Here is a 26,141-nt window from a genome sequence, read left to right as displayed (position 1 = left end):
CCCCCAGAAAAGGGATTCTGGGGGAGGAATCTTACCCCTGACACTAGCAGGGGTAAAACAGCGACTACAGGCCATTCATATGAACTGTCACTTGAACTCACTTCCTTATTAGACTCAATGCACAACTCTCAAGCTGGCCCCTTGGCCCAAACCGAACCTCAAAACCACGCCCACATGGGTGAAACACCGGAAAAGAGAGAGTCCTGGTCAGAGATTGATTCCTTTGGGAACTGTCCTATGAAATAATGTGCCCCGCCTCCCCACTTTTAGACAACCAATGAAAAAGAGGACAACCGCATGAAGAATGTACCTGTTCCTGTCTACTGTCGCCCCCTGGTGGAGAAAGATCCCAACAGGAAGGTAGGTACACCAAGGAACTCTGCAAGAAGTTAACGGTAGATTTAGTTGATTTGTAATACAAACGCGTGTGCGTGTGTGTGCGTGTGTGTGCGCGTGCGCTCATGTGTGTGTAGTTGTGGTGTGCAGCGGGCGTGGATCTAACAGGGTGGAGGGCCTGTAGCCAGGAGCCGACGGCACTGAAGGCGGTGACCTGTGACCCCCTCCTGCATAGTGACGAAGGAGGTGACACCAGGAGCAGCACCAACAGCTCCCCAGAGAAGAGGAAGGTAGGCCAGTGGTTCTCAAACTTTTACATGTCAAGGACCCCAAAATTGATATGCAGTTTGCCTCCCAGTGCAACAAATCTGCTGCTTGGATTTGCTGGATAACGAAAGTGACGTAGATGGGCGTACCTTCTGTCAGCTCTCATTCAGCTCTCATTCAGGGCACACATTGCAGCGGTCACTTGATCCTGTACTGTAGGTTTACACTCTATAACATTTGAAGGATCAGGCCCTTCCTCACACAGGAGTCAGCCCAGCTCCTTATCCAGACCTCACTCAGTCATATCAAAACTCGACTACTGTAACTCACTCCTTACTGGCCTCCCAGCATGTGCACTTAAGCCCCTCCAAATGATCCAGAATGCTGCCACACACTTGGTCTTCAACCAGCCAAAATGTTCACATATCTCCCCCCTTCTCCACTCCCTCCATTGGCTCCCAGTTACTGGCCGCACAGAGTACAAAACACTGATGTTGGCCTGCAAAGCAACCAAAGGTATGGCACCCCCATATCTTCAAAGCCTGATCCAACACTATAACCCCTCCCACTCCCTCAGATCAGCTAACACAGGGAAGCTGTCAGAACCTTTCCTAAAACATCCGGGACGACGCTCCACACGTCCCAGACTCTCAAACGGTGGAACAAACTCCTCATTGCAGTTAGAACTGCAGACTCACTCCCAATCTTCCACCGTAAGCTGAAGACCCGCCTCTTCAGACTCCATCTTAGCCCGTAGCACTTGCCCTAGCCTTGACGACCTTGCAGGCTTATATGGCAAAAAAAAACATCTAAAATGACACTGATGCTTTCCCAGTTTTAATGATACAAAAATAAATCAAAAGTAACTTCTTCCAACCACCGGTTCTTCTTCTTCTTCTTCCCTCCCCAGTCTAAGGAGCTCCAGGAGACGGACGCCATGAGCAGCAGAGTGTGGATCCTGACCAGCACCCACTCTGCCAGCAAGGTGGTCATCATCGACGCCAACCAGCCCGGCTCCCTGGTCGACCAGTTCAACGTGTGCAACGCCCACGTGCTCTGCATCTCTAGCGTGCCCGGTGAGACCCATTACCCAACGTGCCATCTCCGTCGCTTTAGAACAGAAGGACCCCAGCAAAAGCAGTTAACACCTTCACCCATTGTCAACCTATCTTCATATACAGTAGTTGGTCCTCTCTAATGCTCATTATAATATGGTATCATTTTTGTCTACTCGGTCTGTGTCTCAGAGGAGGGCTGTGGAGTGGACAGTTCAGAAACCCGCCTACCAGTGACATCATCGATATGGAATCCAAGCTAATAGAAACTGCAGGCTTTCTATTCCTGGAAAGTTTGCATGCTATGATAATCAAAGCCATTGTTCTCGCATAAATAAAGATTTAAATAAAGAATTTGAAATCTTGTAAAAAATAATGATGATGTCACTGGTAGGCGGGTTTCTGAAGTGTCCACAGCCCTCCTATGAGACACAGACCGAGTAGAAAAGAATGGTGCCATTTTATCATGAGCATTAGTGAGTAGCAATATATGAAGATTTCCGTTCTTAATGGGTTAATCCCTGTTGTCTGCCAGCTGCCAGTGAGAGTGACTACCCGGCAGGGGAGATCGTTCTGGACCCGGGCGACAGCGGGACGGCCGGCGGAGAGGAGACGGGCGGCGTGGAGGGCATGCTGGCGGGCATTACTCTGGTGGGCTGCGCTACAAACTGCAGCGTGGCTCGAAGCAACTGCTCCTCGCGTACCGACACCCCCATCCTAGACAAAGGACAAGGTGAGCCTTCCACCACACCGACACCCCCATTACTTGACCAGTGGTTCTCAACCTGTGGGTCAGGTCCCCACGTGATTTGGGGGAGGGGGGTCCCCAGATGGCAGTGAAGTGACAATTTAAGGACTTTAAAAGTCCTTAAAAATACCTTTTTAATACCCCAAAAATTAAGAAAAGAAAAGAAAAACCCATTGCTGCTTCAAAAGTAATCAACAAGCTATACTATAAAAACGGATCAAGCTTTGGTCAAATTGTCAAATAATATACTGTAAGAAGGATTATAAGAAAAATAATATAGCTGCAAGCAGCGATAATACGGGGCCAGTGAGAGAGAGACAGACAGACAGACATGGAAACTGGAGAGAGAGAGAGAGAGAGAGAGAGAGATGGAAACTGGAGAGAGAGAGAGAGAGAGAGAGAGAGAGAGAGAGAGAGAGCCATGGAAACGGAATAGATTGAAGAGAGACATGGAAACGGAATAGATTGATGAGAGAGAGAGAGATGGAACCTTCGGACTAGGATAAGGATAATTCCTTTTAACAGGTCGTTCATGAAAGTCCTTGTGGTCTTGTTTCCAATGAGAACCTGTGAGCAATTAGGGGTTAAGAGTCTTGCTCAGGGACAAATTTCATTTCATCGACGCATATGCTGGGATGGCCTGGAATCGAACCTGGGGCAACCAGGGCCTCTGGTTCCCTAGGCGTGCTCACTAACCACCCAGCTATGGCCGCCCCATGATAGGCTAATAGGCTGCAACACTTGCCTTCTGTCATGAACCAAGCCAACACTAAGATCACTCGTTCACAAACCATTTACCAATAGAGAAATTGTATGTCTCCTCGCTACCGAAAACAGTGAAAGCAGCCGATCTACAAGCTCAGAAACACGTTGCTATCTGAAAAGTTTTGAGATTGTAGATCGGCTATTTTCAGAATGAAGTATGTCATACATTGAGAAATCGTACTCTCAAATAAGCATTTCAGGTTATCTTTACCATTTGCACATGTATTCATTGATACAGTCATGTTGTTTGCAATTCAACTTAAAATATAGCTGCAAGCAGCGATAATACGGGGCCAGGAGAGAGAAAGAGAAATGATAATTCCTTTAACAGGTCAGTTCATGAAAGTCCTTGCGGTCTTGTTTCCAATGAGGGCCTGTGAGCAATTAGGGTTTAAGAGTCTTGCTCAGGGACAAAATTCATTTCATCGACACATTTGTTGACCTGGCCTGGAATCGTACCTGGGTCAACCAGAGCCTCTGGCTCCCTAGGCGGGCTCACTAACCACTCAGCTATGGCCGACCCTCAGAGAGAGAGAGAGAGAGAGAGAGAGAGAGAGAGAGAGAGAGAGAGAGAGAGAGAGAGAGAGAGAGAGAGAGAGAGAGAGAGAGAGAGAGAGAGAGAGAGAGAGAGAGAGAGAGAGAGAGAGAGAGAGAGAGAGAGAGAGAGAGAGAGAGAGAGAGAGAGAGAGAGAGAGAGAATTGAAGAGAGAGACATGGAAACGGAATAGATTGAAGATAGAAACGGAATAGATTGAAGAGACAGACATGGAAACGGAATATATTGAAGATAGAAACGGAATAGATTGAAGAGACAGAGAGAGAGCCATGGAAACGGAATAGATTGAGTGATGTTTTTTGCAATTCAACTTAAATGAGTCTGCATCAAGTGAGGCTTGAACCGGCAACCTTGCGATCGTGAGGCACTCTTAGGTAGCTGCAACACTACCTATAGTGCTATAGCTTTGTCCAGGCTGATATTGTCTGTTGAGGATCACAAACTCTTGCCTTCTGTCATGACCCAAGCCCCTGTTTCACTAACACAAAGATCACTCGTTCACAAACCATTTACCAATGAAGAAATTGTACATCTCCTCAGAACCAAAACTAGTGAAAGTAGCCGATCTACAAGCTCACAAACCATTAAAAGTTGTCAGATTGTACATCGGCTATTTTCACAATGAAGTATGTTATACATTGAAAAAACATACTCTCATTGCTATCTGAAAAGTTGTGAGATTGTAGATAAGCTATTTTCACAATGAAGTATGTAAAAAACACTCAATTAAGTATTTCATGTTATCTTTAACAATTGCAAATGTATTCATTGATAGTCATGTTGTGTGAAATGCAACTTAGATGAAGTCTGCACCAAGTGAGGCTTGAACCTGTGACCTTGAGGTTGAGAGACATACACTTAAGTGGGACGCTATTGGACCAACAGACAAACCTCTGAAAAAAGAGATCACACTGATCATACAGTTTCACGCAAATAGCTGAAAAATCCTGGGTTTAAGTGTTTTTCAAACTGCTCAAGATTGCGGACAATCTAAGGGCGGTGCTTACTGGTCAACGTGATAGATGTGTTCCTCATTAGTCAAGGCACATGTGTAAGCAGGTCTAATGGCTGTCGGCCAAACGAGGCAGGACTTTTGCCTGTTTAAAGTTTCAATTTTCAAAAAATTGCTATAGCGCCCCCGTTTGACCAATTGGAGTAAGATTGGTTTCAGTGATATTTGGAATGGCCCTTTACATTTCTGCAAAGTTTCAAAGAATGGTAAGTCTGCATGTATGTGTTAGGGGCAGATGAATAATTGTCATAAAACTGCAATATTCATTGGCTCATTAAAGCTTCATTTTTTCACTTATGGAAAATATTTTGCAAACGTTTTTTGGCATAGGTCCAAAGTTCATGTGTAAAAAGTTTCGTGCAGATTACTCAAAAATCCCAGGAGGAGATAGGTTTTAACTGTTTTTCATATAATTCAAAATGGTGGGAGATCTAAAGGTCAGAGGTCAAAAGTCAGAGTGTGAAAGTTGTTCAGCATGAGGGGACGCATGTGTGCATCGAAGTTTCATGGCTGTAGGTGAAACAGGGCATGAGTTGTACCTGTTCAAAGTTGGCATTTTTCAATTGAGTGCTATAGCGCCACCTTTTGACGAAAGATTATGAGAATTATTTCTTGATCGTTTTTCATGACCATCTATCATATGGCCGAGTTTCATAAAAAGCGACTGCACGGTTCAGCCAGAACTGCCAAAAGTGGCAGAAGAAGAAGAAACGGAATAATGCGAATAACAATACGGGTCCATGCTGGAAGCCTGGCCCCGTAATTAAGTCTGCATCAAGTGAGGCTTGAACTGGCGACCTTGAGATTGTGAGGCACTCATTTAAGGGAGACGCCATTGGACCAACAGACAAGGAACTATGAAAAAGGAGATTACACAGATGATACAGTTTCACGCAAATAGCTGAAAAATCCTGGGTTTAAGTGTTTTTCAAACTGCTCAAAATTGCGGACAATCTACGGGCGGAGCTTACTGGTCAAAGCGATAGATGTGTTCCTCATGAGTCAAGGCACATGTGTAAGCAAGTTTCACGACTTTCGGCCAAACGAGGCATGACTTATGCCTGTTTAAAGTCTGCCTTTTCAAAAAATTGCTATAGCGCCCCCTTTTGGCCAATTGGAGTAAGATTGGTTTCAGTGATATTTGGAATGACCCTGTACATTTCTGCAAAGTTTCAAAGAAATGTGAGTCTGCATGTATGTTTTAGGCACATATGAATAATTTTCATAAAACTGTAATAGTTAAAATCTATCTCCTCCTGGGATTTTTGAGCAATCTGCACGAAACGTTTAACACTTGAACTTTGGACCTCTGCCTACAAAAAATTCCAACGGATTTTCCATAAGTGAAAAAATGCAGAAGTTATGAGCCAATGGCTGTTTTTCATATAATTCAAAATGGTGGGCGATCTAAAGGTCAGAGGTCAAAAGTCAGACCACGAAAGTTGTCGGGCATGAAGAGACGCATGTGTGTATCGAAGTTTCATGGTTGTAGGTCAAACAGGGCATGAGTTGTACCTGTTCAAAGTTGGCACTTTCAATTGAGTGCTATAGCGCCACCCTTTGACGAATGAGTGTGAGAATTATTTCTTGGTAGTTTTTCATGAGCATCTACCATATGGCCGAGTTTCGTAAAAAGCGTATGCACGGTTAAGCCAGAACTGGCAAAAACAAGTATTTTTCAAACTGCTCAAAATTGCGGAAAATCTAAGGGCGGAGCTTAATGGTCAAATCGATACGTGTGTTCCTCATGAGTCAAGGCACATGTGTAAGCAAGTTTCACGACTTTCGGCCAAACTTAACACTTGAACTTTGGACCTCTGCCTACAAAAAATTCCAACGGATTTTCCATAAGTGAAAAAATGCAGAAGTTAGGAGCCAATGACTGTTTTTCATATAATTCAAAATGGTGGGAGATCTAAAGGTCAGAGGTCAAAAGTCAGAGGGTGAAAGTTGTTCAGCATGAGGAGACGCATATGTGTATCCAAGTTTCATGGCTGTAGGTCAAACAGGGCATGAGTTGTACCTGTTCGAAGTTGTCATTTTCAATTGAGTGCTATAGCGCCACCTTTTGACGAAAGATTGTGAGAATTATTTTTTGATCGTTTTTCATGACCATATACCATATGGCCGAGTTTCGTAAAAAGCGACTGCACGGTTCAGCCAGAACTGCGAAAAGTGGCAGAAGAAGAAGAAGTGACAGAATACTGCCAATAACAATACGGTTCCAGAGCAGAGCTCTGGCCCCGTAATAAGATTGTGAAAATACCCAGGGACCCCCAGGGGTCCTTGGCAGGGTACCAGGTGGTCCCCAGCTAAATAAGTTAATATAGCCACAATCATTTTAACCACTTTAACCATTATTGTATATAGATACAATATACAATAATGTACAAGCTCATTAACAATAGCATGCACCAAGTGCTGCGCTAAGATCTGCTATTTCTGAATTTTTTTGAACATTTGCACAAATCTTTGAATATATAGATATTTTTAAAGCCAACATTTGTAACTCAAATCTTTGCTTCTGGCGGCCCCTGGAACAAAATATTTTTAGATGGGGGTCCGCGGCCAAGTACATATAATTTTGGAGGTCCTTGACATGAAACAGTTTGAGAACCACTGCATTATGCGGTCTGATGGCAGTCGGCACAAAAAGAAAGTCTATACCGCTCCGTTTTCATCAGCGGGAGAGTGAGCCTCTGTCTGAAGGTGCTCGCCCTCTTCTGCAGCTCGCCACAGAGTGGATGGTTATTAAGTGGTTAAACCAAGATGGAGTTGTCCCTCATCCTCCTTTCTGTGACTGACTGCAGCCCTTCCATTCGGAGGGCTGGCCTTCTTTGTGATCGTATTGAGCTTTGTTCAGCTCCCAGGCCTTGACGCCACCTCCCCAGCATGCCACTGCATGAAACAGAATGCCGGCTACCACAGACTGGTAGAACAAATAGCAGATCTACAAGCTCACAATGCGTTGCGATGTGACGCATTGTGAGCTTGTAGATGGGCTATTTTCAAATGGCCGTAATATATATATATAGGGCTGAAGTGGGTAATGTACTGTATATGTTTTGTAATAATAATCAAAATCTGCAAAGTAACAGTTTTCATATAATTGTAGTGGAGTAAAACGTACAACATTTTCCTCTGAGATGTAGTGGAGTAGAAGTAAAAGTATTGAAAATTGTAAATACTGAAGAACGTAAAAATACCTCAAAATTATAGTACTTGAGTACATGTACCTACTTACTTTCCACCACTGTCGCAGTCAGACATGTTTTGTTATTGAACACAGCGAGAAGTGTGTCCCCTCTTGTAGACTGACGCCGTCAGTAAATAATAAAGTATTCAGATGTACACACCCTGGGCTAAATCAGGTTTTTGCCACGAGAGAGTCTAAAAATTCATACACATCTTTTAACCGTTGAGTGAGTTTGTTTATTTTTGGTAGAATCTTATCTTGCCTATTTCTATGTTTTCCTGTAGGAGCGATGAATGGTAAGCTTCACCCTGCCCAGTCGGCAGAGGAAGCAACGGAGGCCACAGAGGTCACGGTGCCTGAAGCGCCCGTAGCCAGCCACACGGCCGGACCGCCGGGACACTTCACCGAACACGTCTTCACCGACCCTCAGCCTCGCCCTGCAGACGCCACTGATAGGTAGGAGGGCAAGAACTACCAGCACTCGCAGAAATGTTATCTTAATCCATAACAGAATGCTGCCATAACCTTCCAAAACCTGGAAGGTATGGTTTCACTTTGTGTACACTTTCATTATGTGCATTTCTCATATCGTCTCTGTCGGGTGTCCAAAACTGTTACTTTTCAGGATTCAAATTCAAAAACAGCAAACGCTGTGATCAAGTATAGTGTTTTTTTTTACAGGGGAAACCCCCCCCCACACACACACACACAAAAAGTTAGAATATGGAGATGATACAGTAGGAGGTTTCATGGCGTTTTTTGTTTCATTCATATGTCCTGACAGAAGCACAGGTCAGTCCAAAGAGGAGACGACGGCTGCCCCGGAGTCTGAGGAGGGAGGCGAAGAGGCCAAAAACGTCACCAGCGTAGCCCCCACCATGTGGCTGGGAGCTCAGAACGGATGGTGAGTAGATCTCTCCTGCTAGACTCGCTGTCTTCAACGTTTTTCAGGCCAAGGACCCCTTAGCTAAGAGAAAGAGATGAAGCAGTATCTATGTATTGTATAGAACACTGGTTCTCAAACCTTTTCATGTCAAGGACCCCCAGAATGATATGTATTTGGCTGCGGACCCCCATCTCAAAAATATTTTGTGCCAGGGATTTTTCAAAAAATAGCAGATATACAATACAAGCTCATAGTGCTATGAGCTTGTATATCTGCTATTTTTGAATAGCCAAAGTATAAAATATGGTTAAAGTGGTTAAAAGTATTGTGACGCTATATTAACTAATTTTGCTGTGGACCCCCTGGTACCCCCCCAAGGACCCCTGGGGCTCCCCAGACCCCACTTTGAGAACCAATGGTATAGAATTGTGTTGCAGATTAAACCTTTTCATAGATTTCGTAGGGAGCTTCATAGACTTGTTTGACAGCAATTGTAAAATTAATGGTTTTGATTTTTTCACACTATCTGTTCTATTAATGCTGTATGTTGGACTGTATGTTGGATTCATGTTAATGTGTATTTTCAGACATTTAACCACTAAGCTGATCTACCTGATCAGCTATTTTCGGGTTGAAGTGGTTAATGTAAAAAGAAAAAAGCCTAAAATAGCAGATTTACATGTTGCGAGCATGTCGATCTGCTATTTTCACTATTCTGTGGAACTGTGTCAAACAAAATGTAATGCCTCAACTCCTACATAAATTACCGAAAGCAAAAGTAGCCTACTCGTCATGCAGAATGTCCCATTTCACAAGTTCAATACGTATACTTTTTTTTTTAAAATAGCAGATCTGCAAGCTCACAACGCGTCGCAAAGCAACACGTTGTGAGCTTGTAGATCGGCTAATAGCCAAAGTAGGATACAGGGCTGAAGTGGTTAATGTATGTTTTGTAATAATAATGCAAAACTACAAAGTAACTAGAAACTTTTAGTTTTCATGTAATTGTAGTGGAGTAGAAGTGCAATATTTTTCCTCTGAGATGTACAGTAGTGAGGTAGAAGTAAAAGTATTGAAAATTGTAAATACTGAAGAAAGTAAAAATCCCTCAAAATTGTACTTAAGTACCGTACTTGAGTACATGCACTTAGTTCCTTTACACCACTGACGTGAACTCAGCAGTTGAAACTGACTCATCCTCTCTCAAAGGCTGTACGTGCACTCAGCAGTCGGCAACTGGAAGAAGTGTCTTCACTCCATCAAACTGAAAGATTCTGTCCTCAGCCTCGTGTAAGTAAACCTTTGTGAGTGTGTGCGTGTGTGCGACCGTGCGTGCGTGTGCTGTGCTGTGCTGTGCTGTGCTGTGCTGTGCTGTGCTGTGCATTCATGGAAGCAGAACTTAATGTCAATAAAGTGTGAATACACATATACACATATAATAGATATTATGTATATACAGTACTGCGCTGTGCACGCATACACATATGGATAATATTTATAAGTAGGAATTGTGCACAGCACATGCAAGCACCTCAAACTGTGATATGACTAATGTACATCATTTGCAAAAAAAAAATCCTAATATTTTTGCTATTCTTTGATTATCTTGAGTGCCTTGAATCCTAAGGTCATTTTGGCCTTGTGAATTTGGGAAGCGTTTGAATGAATGTGCATGTTGTTATCCTCAAGGTCTTTCCTCTTCTCTCGCTCTGCAGGCATGTGAAGGGCCGTGTGCTGGTTGCCCTGGCCGATGGTACCCTCGCCATATTCCACAGAGCCGAGGGTACTTTTAAGCATTTGTTTTGTTTAGCTTTTAGTAGAGTTAACATGCACAATTAAGACATCCATGAGTCTTAAATTGAAAGTTCTGATACCTGCAGGTACCCTGATTCAGTGGTTGGAGGAGCGGGGGGGGGGGGGGGGGGGTTCCAGGGGGTCTCCAGCAGAATGTGTTAATACAGCATCACAATCATTTTAACCTCTGATGGCGGGGTCCGCGGTCAAAATACATATCAATTTGGGTGGTCCTTGACATGAAAAGGTTTGAGAACCAGTGCCCTGATTCACCTTGCGTCCCAGGCCTCCTCTGTAGACTTGAAGGCATGAAATTTGAGCGCTTAGAACAGCGATTCCCAACCTATGGGCCGGGGACCACCAGTGGGCCGCCAGGTTATCGCAAGTAAGATGCCGCGCCCACCCCCACCTTGTACCAGAGTATATCTACATTGCAGTATTGATACTTTCACATAAATAAAACATGTGAGTACTTCTTCCATCACTGGAAGGAAGCCGAACAAAAATAAGTTTGACTCATAGTCATATGTGCCTGTACGCTAGATGTAACAAGAACCTTGAACCTTAGCTAAATGAAACAATCTTAACCGACAGGAATTTAGAATGTAGCCTACCTGTATGTGGGTGTCACGAGTCCATGAGGGTGATATCATGTTCAAAGGGGAGGCAAGCTACGTAGCTCTGATTTTCCAAATAGTTATGTGATTTGTATCCACCAAAAACGTCTGTCTAACATGCCGGAAAAAAGGTGCAGCAAGGGATCAACACGTCCCATTGACTTCCAAGGTCTTTGCGGTATTCATGGAGCTTATACACAAGTTAAACTCTGCAACAAAACTATCGTATGTGTGTGTGAGAGAGAGTAGAGAGAGAGAGATTTTGAAAAATGCATAAAAAGTTGTTGGATGACAGTTGATAACATCAATGTGTAATAGGCTAGCCAAATTAATTATCAATAGTTTATCTTGATCTTATATTATTATTAATTAAGAATACATACAATATTTGAATTGTGTAAAATCAACTAAGGTAATCACTGAAAGTCCAATCGCAATTAATCTTGAATGGAAATAACTTTTCATTCATGTGGCCTTGACCCTAAAATGACAAAATTCCAGGCCTGGCACAGATTACTTAGGAAAAACACTTAACATACTGTACAGCCGTGTTTTCAGAAGCGATGACACCAACAGAGGTGGAAAAAGTACTCACATGTTTTACTTTACTTTTAAGTAAAAGTCCGGAATTCAAAATTGACTTGAGTAAAAGTACAAATGTATGTAGTCATTATGCAGAATGTCCCATTTCACAAGTTTTCAAGTGTATAGAACGTATAAAGATCGTTTGAAAATAGCCAATATACAAGGCAATTTTCAAATGGCAGAAATGTATAGGGCTGAAGTGGTTACTCTATGTGTTTCTTAGTAGTCTGACCGCAGAATTCTGTGGAGACAGGATATAGCTTTTTTGTTAAATGTTAGCATCCATATTCTGGGCGGGGGGGGGGGACATTAGCTGGAAATAGCAGACACAAAAGCTCACAACCCCTGTGAGCTTGTAGAGCAGCTATTTTTGGCAAAGAGATTTGAGGGGGGAAAGAGCTTAATGTATACAGGGCCAACTCAGGTCTGTTTAGAATAGAGTAGTGGTCCTCAAACCTTTTCATGTCAAGGACCCCTAAATTGTAATATGTATTTGGTAACGGACCCCACCATCTGAAAATGTTTTGTGCCAGGGGCCCCTCCGCCCCCCAACCAGAAGAGAGGATTTGTGTTAAAAATGTCACAAATTATTCAAAACCCCTTCAAGATTTTTCAAAAATGTTCAAAAATAGCAGATGTATAAGCTTGCAGCTCAGCTGTGAGCTTGTATATCTGGTATTTTTGAATAGCCAAGTGGTTAAAATGATTGTGATTCTGCATTAACACATTTTTCTGGGGACCCCATTTTCTTTTTATTAAAGAGATGGAGAGACATGAAGACCCCTGTGACTGAACAATTCTATAGCAATGATAACTATCACAATATACTGCTTTAACCTTTTAGAAGGAGTAGTTCACCCAAAAAAATACTTATTTTCTATCAATTATACACCCCATGAAGCCTTGTTTTTGCAGCATTCCTAAGCCAATAATTTGATTTGCAAAAAGTACATATTTTTTGGGGTGAACTACTACTTTGACCAAAAAATATCACTTACCCTACCTTTAATCAGTGGATTACCAAGAATTGTTTGAAGAATAGCAGATCTACGAGTTCATCTCAAACGCGTTGTGAGCTTGTAGATTGACAATTTTTCCAAAAGTCTATAGGATGTATACAGGGTTGAAAGTGGTTAAACTGATTTTGATGCTATATTAAAAGAAAAAAATAGCTGAGGACCCCCCTCAAGAACCACTGGTTTACATTAAGGGTTCCCAAACTTTTCAGGTCGTGACCCCTTGGGGTCCCGGCCCCCAGTTTGCGAACCATTGGTTTACATAATAGTGTGTGTGTGTGTGTGTGTGTGTGTGTGTGTGTGTGTGTGTGTGTGTGTGTGTGTGTGTGTGTGTGTGTGTGTGTGTGTGTGTGTGTGTGTGTGTGTGTGTGTGTGTGTGTGTGTGTGTGTGTGTGTGTGTGTGTGTGTGTGCGCGCGCGTGTGCGTGTGCCTGCGCGTGCGCGCGCGTGCGTGTGTGTGCGTGCGTTTGTGTGTTTGTGCTTCTGTTCAGCAGACGGACAGTGGGACCTGTCGAACTACCACCTGATGGATCTGGGCAGGCCGCACCACTCCATCCGCTGCATGGCGGTGGTCCACGACCGCGTTTGGGCGGGTTTCAAAAACCAAATTCATGTGATTCAGCCAAAATCCATGCAAATAGAGGTGCGTGCAGTAGTGGACAAAGTACTAAATTAAAGTACTGCAATGTAGGAATACTCTGTTACAAGCAAAAGTCCGGAATTCCAAATTTACTTGAGAAAAGTATTGGTATCAAAATGTACTTAAAGTACCAAAAGTAGAAAGTACTCTTTATGCACTAATTTGATGACCGGCGTAGTCTCCGGTAGGAGACTTGGCCACATGAGCACTTCACACCTATACTGTATATGTCGGCTATTTGAAAATAGCCTATCTACAATTGCGACGCGTTGTGAGCTTGTAGATCTGCTATTTTCAAAAGAATATTGGGGGAGGGGAAAGTGTTAACACGTAATTTTTTTGTTTTGTCACAGTACAGTTTTCTCATGGTTTATTTTATTATATTTCTATCGTTCTCCTTTTTCTTCCCTTATCGTAGAAGTCGTTCGACGCACATCCGAGGAGAGAGAGCCAGGTTCGTCAGCTCGCTACGCTAGGCGACGGTGTGTGGGTGTCCATCAGGCTGGACTCCACGCTGCGCCTCTACCACGCCGTCACCCACCAGCACCTGCAGGACGTGGACATCGAGCCCTACGTCAGCAAGATGCTGGGTGAGAGGCCAGTATGTAGGGCTGTCACTGTCACCATTACAAACATTTAAGTCGGCGGTTAATTGTCACACAAATAATTGCGATTAACGATTTGACCCATTAGAGTGGTTAATGTAGTAACACTGAGGGCACCCTAGGTCCCCCCCTGTTAAAGACCCCTACTCTAGAATCAAGTACTGTATGTATCAGTCAGATTTTTCAGATTTCATTCCAGTTGGCTATGATGACTGCCCTCCACAATTTGCGGGCCCTGAGTAGGCAACCTGGCCCATGGCAGAGACCTGCACCCAGAGGAGCGCACCTTTCTGGCTTGTTTCGTTTTTGAGGCCTTTTTTCCGTTTTTTTAAGACTCTGGTTATAATTCACAGGTACCGGCAAGCTGGGCTTCTCTTTTGTGCGCATCACAGCCCTCCTGATTGGTGGAAATCGCCTATGGGTGGGCACAGGAAATGGTGTGGTCATCTCCATCCCCCTGACAGAGAGTGAGTCTGACGTTCATAACACGTACACCAAAATAATGACAAATCAGAAACCTCTTATCTCCACTTTTTATGTTTTTTCGTACACTGTAGTATGACTTGATCATACTACTACACTAACTACAGTGTCACACAAAAGTGTCAAAAAGAGCAGATCGACAAGCTCAAAACGTGTTTTGAGCTTGTAGATTTGCAATTGTTTTCCCCTCCTTCTTTCTTTCTCTATGATCCTCTTCCTTCCTTCCCTTGGTCGCTCACCGCACCTCCTTTAACCTAGGGTTGGGATCCGGAGCCGGAGGAACCGGATCCAACTTTGAGGAACCAGGAATCGGTTCCATCGCATTTGGAACCGTTTCCCGGAACCGTTTTTTTTAATCACACTGTCAGAGCTGGTACTGTATGTGGACTTCACGTCCTGCTATACAATTAATACCGGTGGTTCTCAAACCTTTTAATTTCAAGGACCAGCATAACTCTGAGAGTGTACAAATGGAACCAAATGGACCCGTAAGGGTCCATTTGGTTCCATTTGTACACTCCCGTTAAGAGGGAATCGTTAGGGAACGGGAAATCGTTAAAATCCTACAGGATCCCAGCCCTATACAAACCTCCTCTGTCCTGACTATTTGCACTGTGCTCTTTTCTCCTCTGCTTACCTTCCTCCTCCTCCTGCTCCTCTCCTCCTCTAGCGGTAGTCCTTCACCGGGGACAGCTCCTGGGTTTGAGGGGTAAGTGGGAGCGCGCCCTCGACGTAACAAGCTCCCAGTATCCTGCTTGCCTTCCCGCCCCCGCATTCGATTCCAAGAGCATATCTGTTAAAGAACCGGCGGCCGTCGAAAAAAAGCCGTTTCATGTTTCAAACACATGTCAAGGTTGACATGTGTTTGCCTTCTCAGACCCCCATCTGATAAGGATGCTGTGCCAGGGGACCCGTGTGCGTCTTTAGCCCATTAAGACGGGCGACTCTAAAAATGTCTTCTAAATCCTAACTGTTTTCTGAAAAACGTATGTTGCTATATCAGTGGTGCTCAAAACGTTTTCATGTCAAGGGCCCCCAAAATTATATGTATTTGGCTGCGGATCCCCCCATCTCAAAAATAATTTGTTCCAGGGACCCCCCCAGAAGCAAAGATTTGAGTTAGAAATGTCCGCTTAAAAAAAATATATATATTCAAAGATTTGCACACATTTTCCCGATTTCTCTAAAATAGCAAAATATACAAGCTCATAGCGCTGCACGAAGTGACGCGCTATGAGCTTGTATATCTGCTATTTTTGAATAGCCAAAGTATAAAACAATGGTTAAAGTGGTTAAAATGATATAGCTAAAATCTAAAATGACAAAGAGGCTTTCCCGGTTAAACTATTTAAAAACTATTCCAAGATATCTTTGAAAATAGATAGTAGTGTACAAGCTCACATCGCGTTGCGTCATGGCGCGTTGTAGATTGGCTGTATTCAATATATAAAATTTGGTTAAAAAGAGTCAAACTGATTTTTATGCTATATTAACCCATTTTGCTGGGGACCCCCGGAAAGCGCCTCAAGGACCCCTCCTATGGGGTCCCCGGATCCCACTTTGAAAAACACTAGCTGTCGACACCCTTTTGTTTTGCCAACCTTATTAACACACCAGAGAGGGGAGTGGCCATTCACAGTGGGGTTCCAGGTTCCCAGCAAAAGTTGTTAATATAGCATCACAATCATTTTAACCATTAGTTTATACTTTGAATATTCAAAAACAGCAGTAGCAAATCCCTGAGCTTGCAGATCTAAAAAAGAATTGAAATCGTGAAAAGTTGTGCACATCTTTAAATATATATATATATTTTTAAAGCAAACATTTTTGTTCTCAAATCTTCGCTTCGGGGGCACCGAAATCTGACGTAATTTACGCATCCTACCTGGGTCGAGAGGGAGTCCCGCACACTATCTTCACTTACAAAGACATTTATTTAAGATTCAACGTTTCGGTCGCTCGGACCGAAACGTGTATCATACAGATGTTATGTATCAATGGTGTAACAATAAAACAAAATCTGACACATAAGATTGGACTGTCAGGAAGAGAAAATGGGTCACTTTGTTCTGGTAAAGATGGATCTGTTATGGATCTATCAGGCACACAGTCATTCAGTCGTCCCTTTCTGTCCCTTTGAAAAAAATCCCTGAAGCAGTTTGACCGTGCAATAATTGAGTTTCTTTATTTTGCGTCAGAGAAGCCATTTTGTTTGTCTGCATGCTATTGATGGTTGCCTCGTAGCCCATATTGTACAAGTACAAAACCTGTTTGTCTTTTTTTATCGTAACTTGTGACTCATGATGTTGGCGTAATAGTGAATTAATTTCCTACTATGGGGGTTTAAGAGGTTCCTGCATGATGCGACTGCATGCCAGAAATATGATTGAAAATATTTTCTCATTTTCATTTTGACATTGTAGAGTTGTTATTGGTGTTGTAAGCTTGCACATCTGCCATTTCCGCACGAATGATTGGTCGCTAAAAATGTTTTTGTGTTGATTCATTGATATACTGTATAAGAAAACAGTGCTGCTTCTCCATTATTCCATTAACCCATTAAGACTTGAGGCCGATTCTACAAATGCCTTCTAAATCAATCAGTTCTCAAACATTTTTGCATCTGAAAATGTTTTGCCAGAAGAGAAGATTTGTGTAAAATAAAATTCAAACACTTTCAGAATGTTTCAAACACTTTCTTTTTAAGATTTTTTCCCAAAATGTTCAAAAATAGCAGATGTACAAGCTTGTAGATCTGCTATTTTTGGATAGCCAATGCTAAAATAAAACATTTGACACAGATGCTTCCCTGGTTTTAATGGGTTAACCCACGTGAGCAAGATTAAGTGGGTTAGAGGATCTAAATGTCGGTTTCTATATATTTTCCATTAATTGCCCAGCCCTACTTTGAATGTTTTTCTTACGTTGTTTGGATGAAGGCCTGTAGCTGATTTGCTCGCATTTGTCCAAATTGGTTCTTTTGGTTTGTTTTGGCTTGTTGTTGTTTTTTGGTGACACAGTTGTTTACTGTCACTCCCTCTCTCTCACTCCTTCAGCCAATAAGGTGTCGCCTACGTCCTCTGGAGGCGTGATCCACGTGTATGGGGACGACAGCTCCGAGAAGAGCACCGGTAGTTTCATCCCGTACTGTTCAATGGCGCAGGCACAGCTCTGTTTCCATGGACATCGCGATGCTGTGAAGTTCTTTGTCTCTGTGCCAGGTTGGTGTTCTTCGCTGTCTGGCAGAAACCTTGTATCTCCATATTTCAGCTTCTTATGTTTGTGTTGTGAGTGTGAGTGAGTGAGTGAGTGCGTGCGTGCGAGAGAGCGAGAGGGGGGTGGGGGGCTAGATAGGGAGAGAGAGACCCCCGTTTGAGTATTGCAAGACTATGAACTTTAAGGTGGAGGCTGGGGTGGTGGAGGCAAGCTTTGCCAGCAGCAGCAGCAGATTGTGGCAGCAATTGAAAAGCAGAGATCCAATGTAGGAGGGAGCCGTATTAAAACGGACTGCCTTGTTTAGGGAATGAGGTGATTGGTGTGTAGGAAAGCGTGGCTGAGGCGTATACGACTCCCGTGCCCTGCATGAAGTAACTCGATGCTTTTCTTTGCAGGAAATGTTTTGGCGACGCTGAATGGAAGCGTGTTGGATAGTCCATCAGAAGGGCAGGGCTCCACGGCGCCCCCAGAGGCGGAAGCACAGACTGTTCACAATGTGTTGGTACTGAGTGGAGGAGAAGGTTACATCGACTTCCGCATTGGTGAGAGGAGTACTTAAATAAACACACGTGTTCTTCACTTCATCACACAATGGTGTCCTGCATGTCAAGTTTTTTAAAGTTTTTGAAAGATCTCGACTGTAATGACATGCCCAAAATAGGGATTGATTATTCCTCGATTACTTTATTAAATGATCAATTATCCTTGACTTTTTTCCAATCGATTAACTCGATTAGTTCGATTAATCTTGTTAATCTATAAAAGGGAACTATTATAGGGAATGAGTGGCTAAAGTACATGAAACACTGTGTGTGTGTGTGTGTGTGTGTGTGTGTGTGTGTGTGTGTGCGTGTGTGTGTGTGCGAGCGTGCGCGTGCGTGCATGCGTGCATGCGTGCGTGAACGCTATTATTACTATTGGCTATTCAAAAAGCAGACAGTACAAGCTCACAGCGAGCTTGTACATCTGTCTGCTTTTTGAATAGCCAATGTATAAAACATGGATGATGTGGTTAAAATTGTGTGTTTGTGTGTTTGTGTGTGTGTGTGTGCGTGCGTGCGTGCGTGCGTGCGTGCGTGCGTGCGTGCGTGCGTGCGTGCGTGCGTGCGTGCGTGCGTGCGTGCGTGCGCTTTCCTCAGGTGATGGTGAGGATGACGAGACGGAGGAAGGGGAGAACACAGGAGCTCCACAACAGATGAAACCTGCCTTGTGCAAAGCTGAACGGAGTCACATCATCGTGTGGCAGGTGTCCTACGTCCCAGAGTGACGTGTATCCCTCCGCACCCACGCGTTTCCTCAGAGACAACCCACCACCCGTAGCCCCCCCAAACCTTGTACTTTATCCCCGGTCATGTAAAAGTTCCCTCTTGGCTCTGAAATGACCCTCCAAGACCTGTATCTATCTATCCCTGTAACTATTCTGCCCCCCCCCACCACCACCACTTGTAACTATCTTTATTGCCTTGTAAGTACCTCATCTGATTCAGTAACCTTATCACCACCATCCTATTTCTGTCCTCTCTTCATGAGTAACCCAGCCTCATAACTACCTCCCTCTTCTGTCATTGCCCTCGTATCCACCTTGTAAGTACAACTGTATCTCCTATATTTACCTCAAATGTCCTGCATCAGCCCCCCCAAGGTTATTCCATTTAACGGTTTTCCCTCGCCACCGTTATCTTAAAGGGCAACGTTGCAGATCTTCTGTCATTCTTGTAGCGAGGCGGACATGTGAAGGTCTGTCAGTAAAGGCCAAATGATACCGTCCATGTCCGGTCTCTGTTAGGGTCCTCACAGTGTAGGTTTCATCACCAGATCATGGCCCCAGCTAAATGATTGACAGTAAGGAACCCCAAGGGACCCTTACATGTCTGTAACTCTCAAGAGTTATGGGGGCTTGTGGCTTCTTACCAATCTTGACATTAAATAGTTTGAGAATGGAGAAAGTCTTTCATTTGTCTGGAAGCAGACACGGACCTGTGCAGCTGCATGGACGCAGTATAATCAGGCCTTTAAGCAACAGAACTGTAGGATTCAGGTTACAAATCAGCAAAGTTGCCCTTTAAAGGCAGTGGTTCTCAAAGTGAGGTCAGGGGAATGCCCCCCCCCCCTCCCCAGGGGTCCTTGAGGGGGTCCAGGGGGGCCCCAGCTATTGCTGATAGTTGGGGACCAAATGGACCTTTACTGATCTGTATCTCTGAGAGCGTACAAATGGAACCAAATGGACCTGTAAGGGTTTATTTCAGGGGTCGGCAAAGTAAGATTGGACTCGGCCTTATCTTTTTCCAGGCCAGAACATAGTTAATGGGTCTAGTTTAAGAACTGGAACATGTGACAGAAAGCCTATAGAAGTTAATAAATAAAGATTTGTGTGGTATAACTGTATACTGATACAGCTGCATGTGTATTCATACTGCATGTTACTGTGCAGACAGAAATACTATTGTGATCATATTGTGCAGGCCAACTCCTTGAATGTGAGGACATTTTAGTTCATTAAAAGAGCATTTTATCTGGAGACAGTCATACTCCTTTTTCGAACAGAGATAACAAACAAGAGTTCTTTCATAGGGAGCTCTTAGATTGTTCAAGGTCTCCCCGGAGAGATACGCTACACTGTTTAAGGCATGTGAAACTTTTTTTTTATAGATATCATTTTCACATGGATAAAAGCATTATAATAAGCATTCTTCCAGTACAGGTTGACCCTCGATTTGGACACATAGCCTAAATGTGAGGCAGACTGTCGTTGGCGGGTCCCAGTTCTGACCTTTTGCCTACCAGTGAGTGGTCTATATGGTTGATTTGTACACTTTCAGAGTTATGGGAGGGGGGCCTTGTGGGGTCTGTGGCTTAATCAGAAAGCCAGATCAGATTTAGATTAAAAAGAGGGAGAGAGAAAAGAAAAAACAAGAACTGTGTGTCTGTAAGCAATCTGGTGAAAAGTCATTGATCTCTGTTTTGGTCAATGGATTTTTGGGGATTAAAAAAGGGGGTTACGGTCGAGGGTTTGTGGAGGAAGTTAAATCTGACTCAAATTTGTGTGACTGAAAAAGTGACTGAAAGCCTCATGGGCATGTCTTAATTATTGCAATTATTGAATGACAAATCGGCATGCCATACCCCCCCCCCACCCAAAAACAAGTACTGTATGGTGGAAGATTTGTAAAATGTGACGGTTAATATAGGAAGTGCAACAGCACTTGTGAACGTGGCCATTTAGGGTGAGATGTGACTGTGGGAGGTGAACGTGAACAATAAATTAGGTTGTTGAAACGCGCAGAACAGGCCACAAGGGTGGAGCTGAAACCAAAGTGTTAAAGTAGAGATGTCTGGACGACAAGCTGCACTGAAGCTGATTGGAACCAAAATGGGTCCCTTACAGCAGTGGTTCTCAACCTGTGGGTCGTGGGCCCCCAGGGAGCCCCCGACGGGATTTGTGGGGAGGGACCATTACTGCAACAAAAGTAATCAACAAACTATATTACAAAAAACGGTCAAACATTGGCCAAATTGTCAAATAATATAAGAAAGAGGCAAAGATTGTGATTCGTGAAAATAGCCGATCTACAAGATCACAACGGCTCGTGTGGCGAGGCGTTGTGAGCTTGTAGATCTGCCATTTTCACAATATTTATCCGTGGAACTGAGTCAAACTAAATGTAATGGCTCAACCTCTACAATTCCAAGTGCTTGTCAGGGTGGGGGTCCCCAGTTCAAATATGATTATTTGGGGGGGGGGGGGCCTGTTCAAATATGATTATTTTGGAGGGGTCGCAGCCTGAAAAGGTTGAGAACCACTGCTGCCTCGTGCAGGTTTGTAATTCTGAAAGTGTACAAAAAAGGTTTGTAAACTCAAAGAGAGTGTATGAATGGAACCGGTTTACCACATTACAGTGTGTAGATTGGGGGGGGGGGGGAGATCCAGAGATGAGAATTGTATCAAATGGGGGGCTCATTATGTTATTTCCCCCAACACTATGTCTTCATGTGACTGGCTGTTGTCAAGCGGTGACGGCGTGTTGTCACTATACTCATATGTTGATCTCTTTATCTGTGTGGATTAAATATTAAACATATTTGTGCGCTGAAAACTAAAAAAAAAGCCAAAAAAGAAAAATCGTGTTGTCTGAAGCTTTTTGTGAATTCTATTCTAGTCTATTGTGTGTTTTTGTCTAAAGCTCAGAAAACTGTGAATCCAAATGGCATAGCAAGGTTTAGGACATGTTTTGTTTTGGACAATTACAGTTACATAGTCAATGATATTCCATGATATGTGTGAATTGACAAAAACCTTCAATCTGATGTAATTTATCAACATAGGACCTTCGTTGTATGCACCAACACCCCTGATGGCCATTTAATTTAAATCCCTTAAATCCCCCCCACACACACACGCACGCACGCGCGCACACACACACACACACACACACACACACACACACCGAGGGTCCGGTCCATACAACACAAAAGGCACAGTAAAGGAAAGCACAAAAGACTACAGTAGAGACATCATTTGAAAGGTCTTGACCTATCAGAGTAACATAATGTCAGTGTCAATGTTATGGGTGATTCATGTTTATGGAATCTTGACCCTGAGACACCTTCAAAGCCTTACAGGTTAGTAAGATGTGTAGAGAGGTCAGCTGATTTGGAAAGCTCTTGACCTCTACTATAACACCTGTGTCACTGAATATGGGAACAACATTTCACCCTCTTACACCTAGAAATCTAAAATCTGACCAAACCGTTGGTCTCTGCAGCCCTCTCTCTCTCTCTCAATGAATTCAAATAGCTTTATTGGCATGAATGTAAACAGTTACAATATTGCCAAGATCCTGGGCGTGGGCTGGATGCACGTCTTCCACGCCCCCCCCCCCCGCCCCTACCATTTATTCATAAGTGAGACTACCGTAACTTGGTGCACTGCAAAGATAAGTTCCCTCCCAGAGACGAGCAGACTTACCAGAGAGCACCAGAAGACAGAAAAATTATGACAACCGTTCTAATTTTCCTGGGAATGATGGCGTTCAGTAAGTAGGCCTAATCTACTTTTTATGCTGTATTTATATTATTTTGATATGATCTTCCCTGTTGTGGCAACTTAATATTCATTGTTCCCTCATATTAATTAATTTGTCACGACAAGATATCATTTGTTCCCACATTTTAATAAAAGTTTAACCCACATATATATAATTATATGCTTGTGTGGTAAAGAACAATAATTATGTAAAGAACAACATTCTGACAATATTTGAGTTTGTAGAAAAGCTTTGAACACCTGTACTACTGTCATACGGTAATGTACACAGTATATTATACTGTATACATTATATAAGTATCTATATCACTGATGACTGATCTCTTCTCCAGATTCTGGTACTGCTACTCCTGGTCCTGGTCCATCCTTCAACACCTCCGACTTTATAGTTGGAGGCGAGGATGCCAAGGAAGGAAGTTGGCCCTTCATGCTCAGTGTTGAGCAGTATGGCCGTCATCGTTGCGGTGGTTCCCTGATCAACAGTGAATGGGTTCTCTCTGCTGCTCACTGCTACTACAAGATGACACAGTAAATGAGACACACTCATCAAGTTATTTATAGCCTATAGCAGCGGGGGCTTGACTGTGATAGGACAAACAACTTCTAAGAGCAGCGGTTCCCCAAAATGTTCAGCTAATTTCTTTCAGTTTAGACCCAAACTTAAAAAGAGAAAGAAAAAAAACAATCGTTATGAATTATCATCGGTAACCCCATTTCAAACACAGCCAAAACAAGCCCACAGCGTGTTGCAATGTGACTGTTGTGAGCTTGTAGATCTGCTAGTTTCACAGTTTTGAACGTTTTTGAATCAAACAAAGAAACTAAAAACATTGACACAGAAAGACAAGCAATATAACATTTCACTGGGACGTTTATATTTCTCTTTTCCAGGCCAAAAGATCTGCGCGTTGTCTTGGGGAAGCGAGACCTGGCTGGTCCAAATGGAGTGTCCAGAGATGTTGCTGAAATTGTGCTTCATCCAGGATATGACGGGTGGGCCAACGACACGGCTCTGCTCCGGCTGGCTTCACCTGTCCCGTTCAATGACAAGATCAGAGCTGTGTGTCTGGCAGCCACTGACAGTGTGTTCAGCAACGGCACTCCCAGCTGGGTCCTTGGCTGGGGGAACATCGGCGAGGGAGGTGAGCATGACATCACATGTCAAAGTACATCAAATTTGGCAAAGTACAGTAGAATTCCATTGAATCATATTTTGACAGACTGCAGAGTTTTAATACAACATGCTCAAAATATGGGCACATGGTTGAATGTGATTAATACTATACCTAACTGTCTATGGCAGCCACTTCAGTGAGAGGCTGAAGACTGATAAGATTGTTCTACTGTCTATTGTCTCTATCTACAGTCCCTCTGCCGCCCCCTAAGGTTCTGCAGCAAGTCCAGGTTCCAGTTGTCGACAACGAAGTCTGCAACGATCGCTATCCAGGACTTATCACAGAGGACATGATCTGTGCTGGTTTGCTGGAAGAAGGAGGCAAAGACTCATGTCAGGTAAAATGCCATTCAGATCCCATTTAAATCTTAGCCGTAACTGAGTAGAACTGAAGAGTAAAACAATGTTAATTTCTGTCTTATCAGGGTGATTCTGGAGGTCCAATGGTCAGCAAATACGGCTCTGACTGGGTCCAGTCTGGAGTTGTGAGCTGGGGTTATGGCTGTGCTCGTCCCAGGCTGCCCGGTGTCTACGCCAGAGTGGACCGGTGCGAGATGTGGATCGCGTCCATCGCCAAAACTGGCCTGTGCTTCATCCGGTTTGAGTCCAGAGTGCCAGACGCTGAGAGCAGCTCTACCCGCCCCGGTCTGCCAGCTGCTGTTGAAGGTGGGTTTGGAGTAATACAGTCCTGGACCAGTGGTTCTCAAACCTTTTAATTTCAAGGACCCCCATTGCTCTGGGAGCTTACAAATGGGAGGGTCCATTTCACGCTCTCAGAGTTAAAGACCTGATAAGGGTCCATTTGAATGCGATTTCTGTCTTTAATGTACTCTGTCTGTATTAATCTGACTTCCACCAATATAGTGCTGTTTGTCTGTTTATGGTTTAATGATCAGGTACACAGTCAGTGAAGGCTGTAATTTAACTGACTGTCTCCCTTATGTCTCGTCCTCAGACCCGGCTGACCTTGATCAGTACAGTGAGAAGGAGTGAATGTTGGGAGGCGAGCGGATGGTGGGAGGTAAGGTAACACTTTGCAATTTCATTCAATGTGTACATTCCATTCCAACCTCCCCACGCATACTACACACACACACACACACACACACACACACACACACACACACACACACACACACACACACACACACACACACACACATAGACGCAGAGACAGACAGTCATAATTCTGTGATACTCCTGACAATGTTCATTCGCGTTCAAACATTCATGACTGTTTGTGTTTGTAGACACAAATATTCAATCAGTTCACTCTGTATAACCCTTAAATCGCAGCTTTCATGGTCTCACCCTTTTTTGTAAAAAATATTTTTGGACTAATGGTCTAGATTAAATTAGATGAATAAATACATGCTCTTTGTCCTTTTTGTCTGTTTCCAGATCATGGACTAAGAAGGAGAAGAGCCTGGCTTGACTACTGCAACTCCAACATGTTCAGCACTCATCTGCTCGCTTTACACCTGCACCCACTGCAAAGACCACAACACAGCAGTTCTCCAACCTTCACTGGCTTCCGCTCAAGAAACCTCCAAGAGCCCTCAACACCCCCCCCCCCCGCCGCCCGACTACCCGTCCTTCTCCACCAACATGAAGCAGTGGTGCAAGAAGTACATTTTTACTTAAGTAAATTTAGACATACTCTGTTACAAGTAAAAGTCCTGATTTCAAAATATACTTAAAGTACCAAAAGTAAAAGTATGTAGTGACTCTCTTAATTCACCAAGGTTCTTTAAGGGGGTTGGGCGGGGCTTTGGGGGGAAGAGGTATGTGTGTTGTGTTGTCAGTGTGAGTGTAAAGTGTGAAATAAATGGACACGCGTTCTGCGTGCCCGACGTCAGAAGTTTTCATTCATTTCATTTTCATTCTTTCAATTCCTGCTGCAAATACTGTACTCTTTATTTTAATAATGTATTCAGTGTCATTTGCAACATGCCATTCCTTCATTCATTAATGTTTTTGCAATGCATCACAGATATCAAGTAAACAGTCTAATCCTCATTGTTCATTCATCTGTCTATTTTCAAATCTTTGAAGTATAAAATAGGGCTTAAGTGGTCAATCATCAATAACTACAGTTCAATAGATTGCAATCTTTTAGAATGGGATATGGTGATCTTCTACCTTTC

General features: G+C 43.5%; 2 protein-coding genes across 2 annotated transcripts in view; both read left to right on the top strand.

Moving 5' to 3' along the window:
- The window catches only part of mapk8ip3 (mitogen-activated protein kinase 8 interacting protein 3), a 60,627-nt gene extending 40,181 nt beyond the window's left edge, over positions 1 to 20,446 (top strand). The window contains exons 19-33 of the mRNA XM_084072400.1: positions 271 to 360; positions 474 to 626; positions 1,514 to 1,679; positions 2,194 to 2,391; positions 8,220 to 8,391; positions 8,720 to 8,839; positions 10,031 to 10,111; positions 10,537 to 10,604; positions 13,327 to 13,475; positions 13,891 to 14,062; positions 14,431 to 14,544; positions 15,231 to 15,269; positions 17,617 to 17,781; positions 18,172 to 18,318; positions 18,916 to 20,446. Of these exons, the coding sequence (XP_083928526.1) occupies positions 271 to 360; positions 474 to 626; positions 1,514 to 1,679; positions 2,194 to 2,391; positions 8,220 to 8,391; positions 8,720 to 8,839; positions 10,031 to 10,111; positions 10,537 to 10,604; positions 13,327 to 13,475; positions 13,891 to 14,062; positions 14,431 to 14,544; positions 15,231 to 15,269; positions 17,617 to 17,781; positions 18,172 to 18,318; positions 18,916 to 19,043 (1,962 nt within the window). The 3' untranslated portion in view covers positions 19,044 to 20,446. The remainder of the gene's footprint in view (positions 1 to 270; positions 361 to 473; positions 627 to 1,513; positions 1,680 to 2,193; positions 2,392 to 8,219; positions 8,392 to 8,719; positions 8,840 to 10,030; positions 10,112 to 10,536; positions 10,605 to 13,326; positions 13,476 to 13,890; positions 14,063 to 14,430; positions 14,545 to 15,230; positions 15,270 to 17,616; positions 17,782 to 18,171; positions 18,319 to 18,915) is intronic.
- Positions 20,447 to 22,760: 2,314 nt separating this feature from the next.
- Positions 22,761 to 25,855, top strand: LOC311056479 (serine protease 27-like). The gene is made up of 7 exons (XM_084073126.1): positions 22,761 to 22,809; positions 23,153 to 23,348; positions 23,712 to 23,962; positions 24,187 to 24,332; positions 24,420 to 24,660; positions 24,950 to 25,015; positions 25,396 to 25,855. The coding sequence occupies exons 1-6, from the start codon at positions 22,770 to 22,772 to the stop codon at positions 24,985 to 24,987; spliced, it is 912 nt and encodes a 303-aa protein (XP_083929252.1). The 5' UTR covers positions 22,761 to 22,769; the 3' UTR covers positions 24,988 to 25,015; positions 25,396 to 25,855.
- The last annotated feature ends 286 nt before the right edge of the window (positions 25,856 to 26,141 follow it).

The sequence above is a fragment of the Gymnoscopelus microlampas genome (genome assembly GCF_963454915.1).
Source record: "Gymnoscopelus microlampas genome assembly, chromosome: 11".
NCBI lineage: Eukaryota > Metazoa > Chordata > Actinopteri > Myctophiformes > Myctophidae > Gymnoscopelus > Gymnoscopelus microlampas.
Note: the sequence above shows the minus strand (reverse complement) of the source record. Positions and strands in the feature narration are given on the sequence as shown.

Bases quoted from the DNA above. Each gene is read 5' to 3' on its own strand.
- LOC311056479 (XM_084073126.1), top strand. From the start codon at position 22,770: ATGACAACCGTTCTAATTTTCCTGGGAATGATGGCGTTCA. The intron at 23,349-23,711 runs GTAAATGAGACA...TCTCTTTTCCAG, and splicing joins TGCTACTACAAGATGACACA to GCCAAAAGATCTGCGCGTTG. The intron at 23,963-24,186 runs GTGAGCATGACA...CTCTATCTACAG, and splicing joins GGGGAACATCGGCGAGGGAG to TCCCTCTGCCGCCCCCTAAG.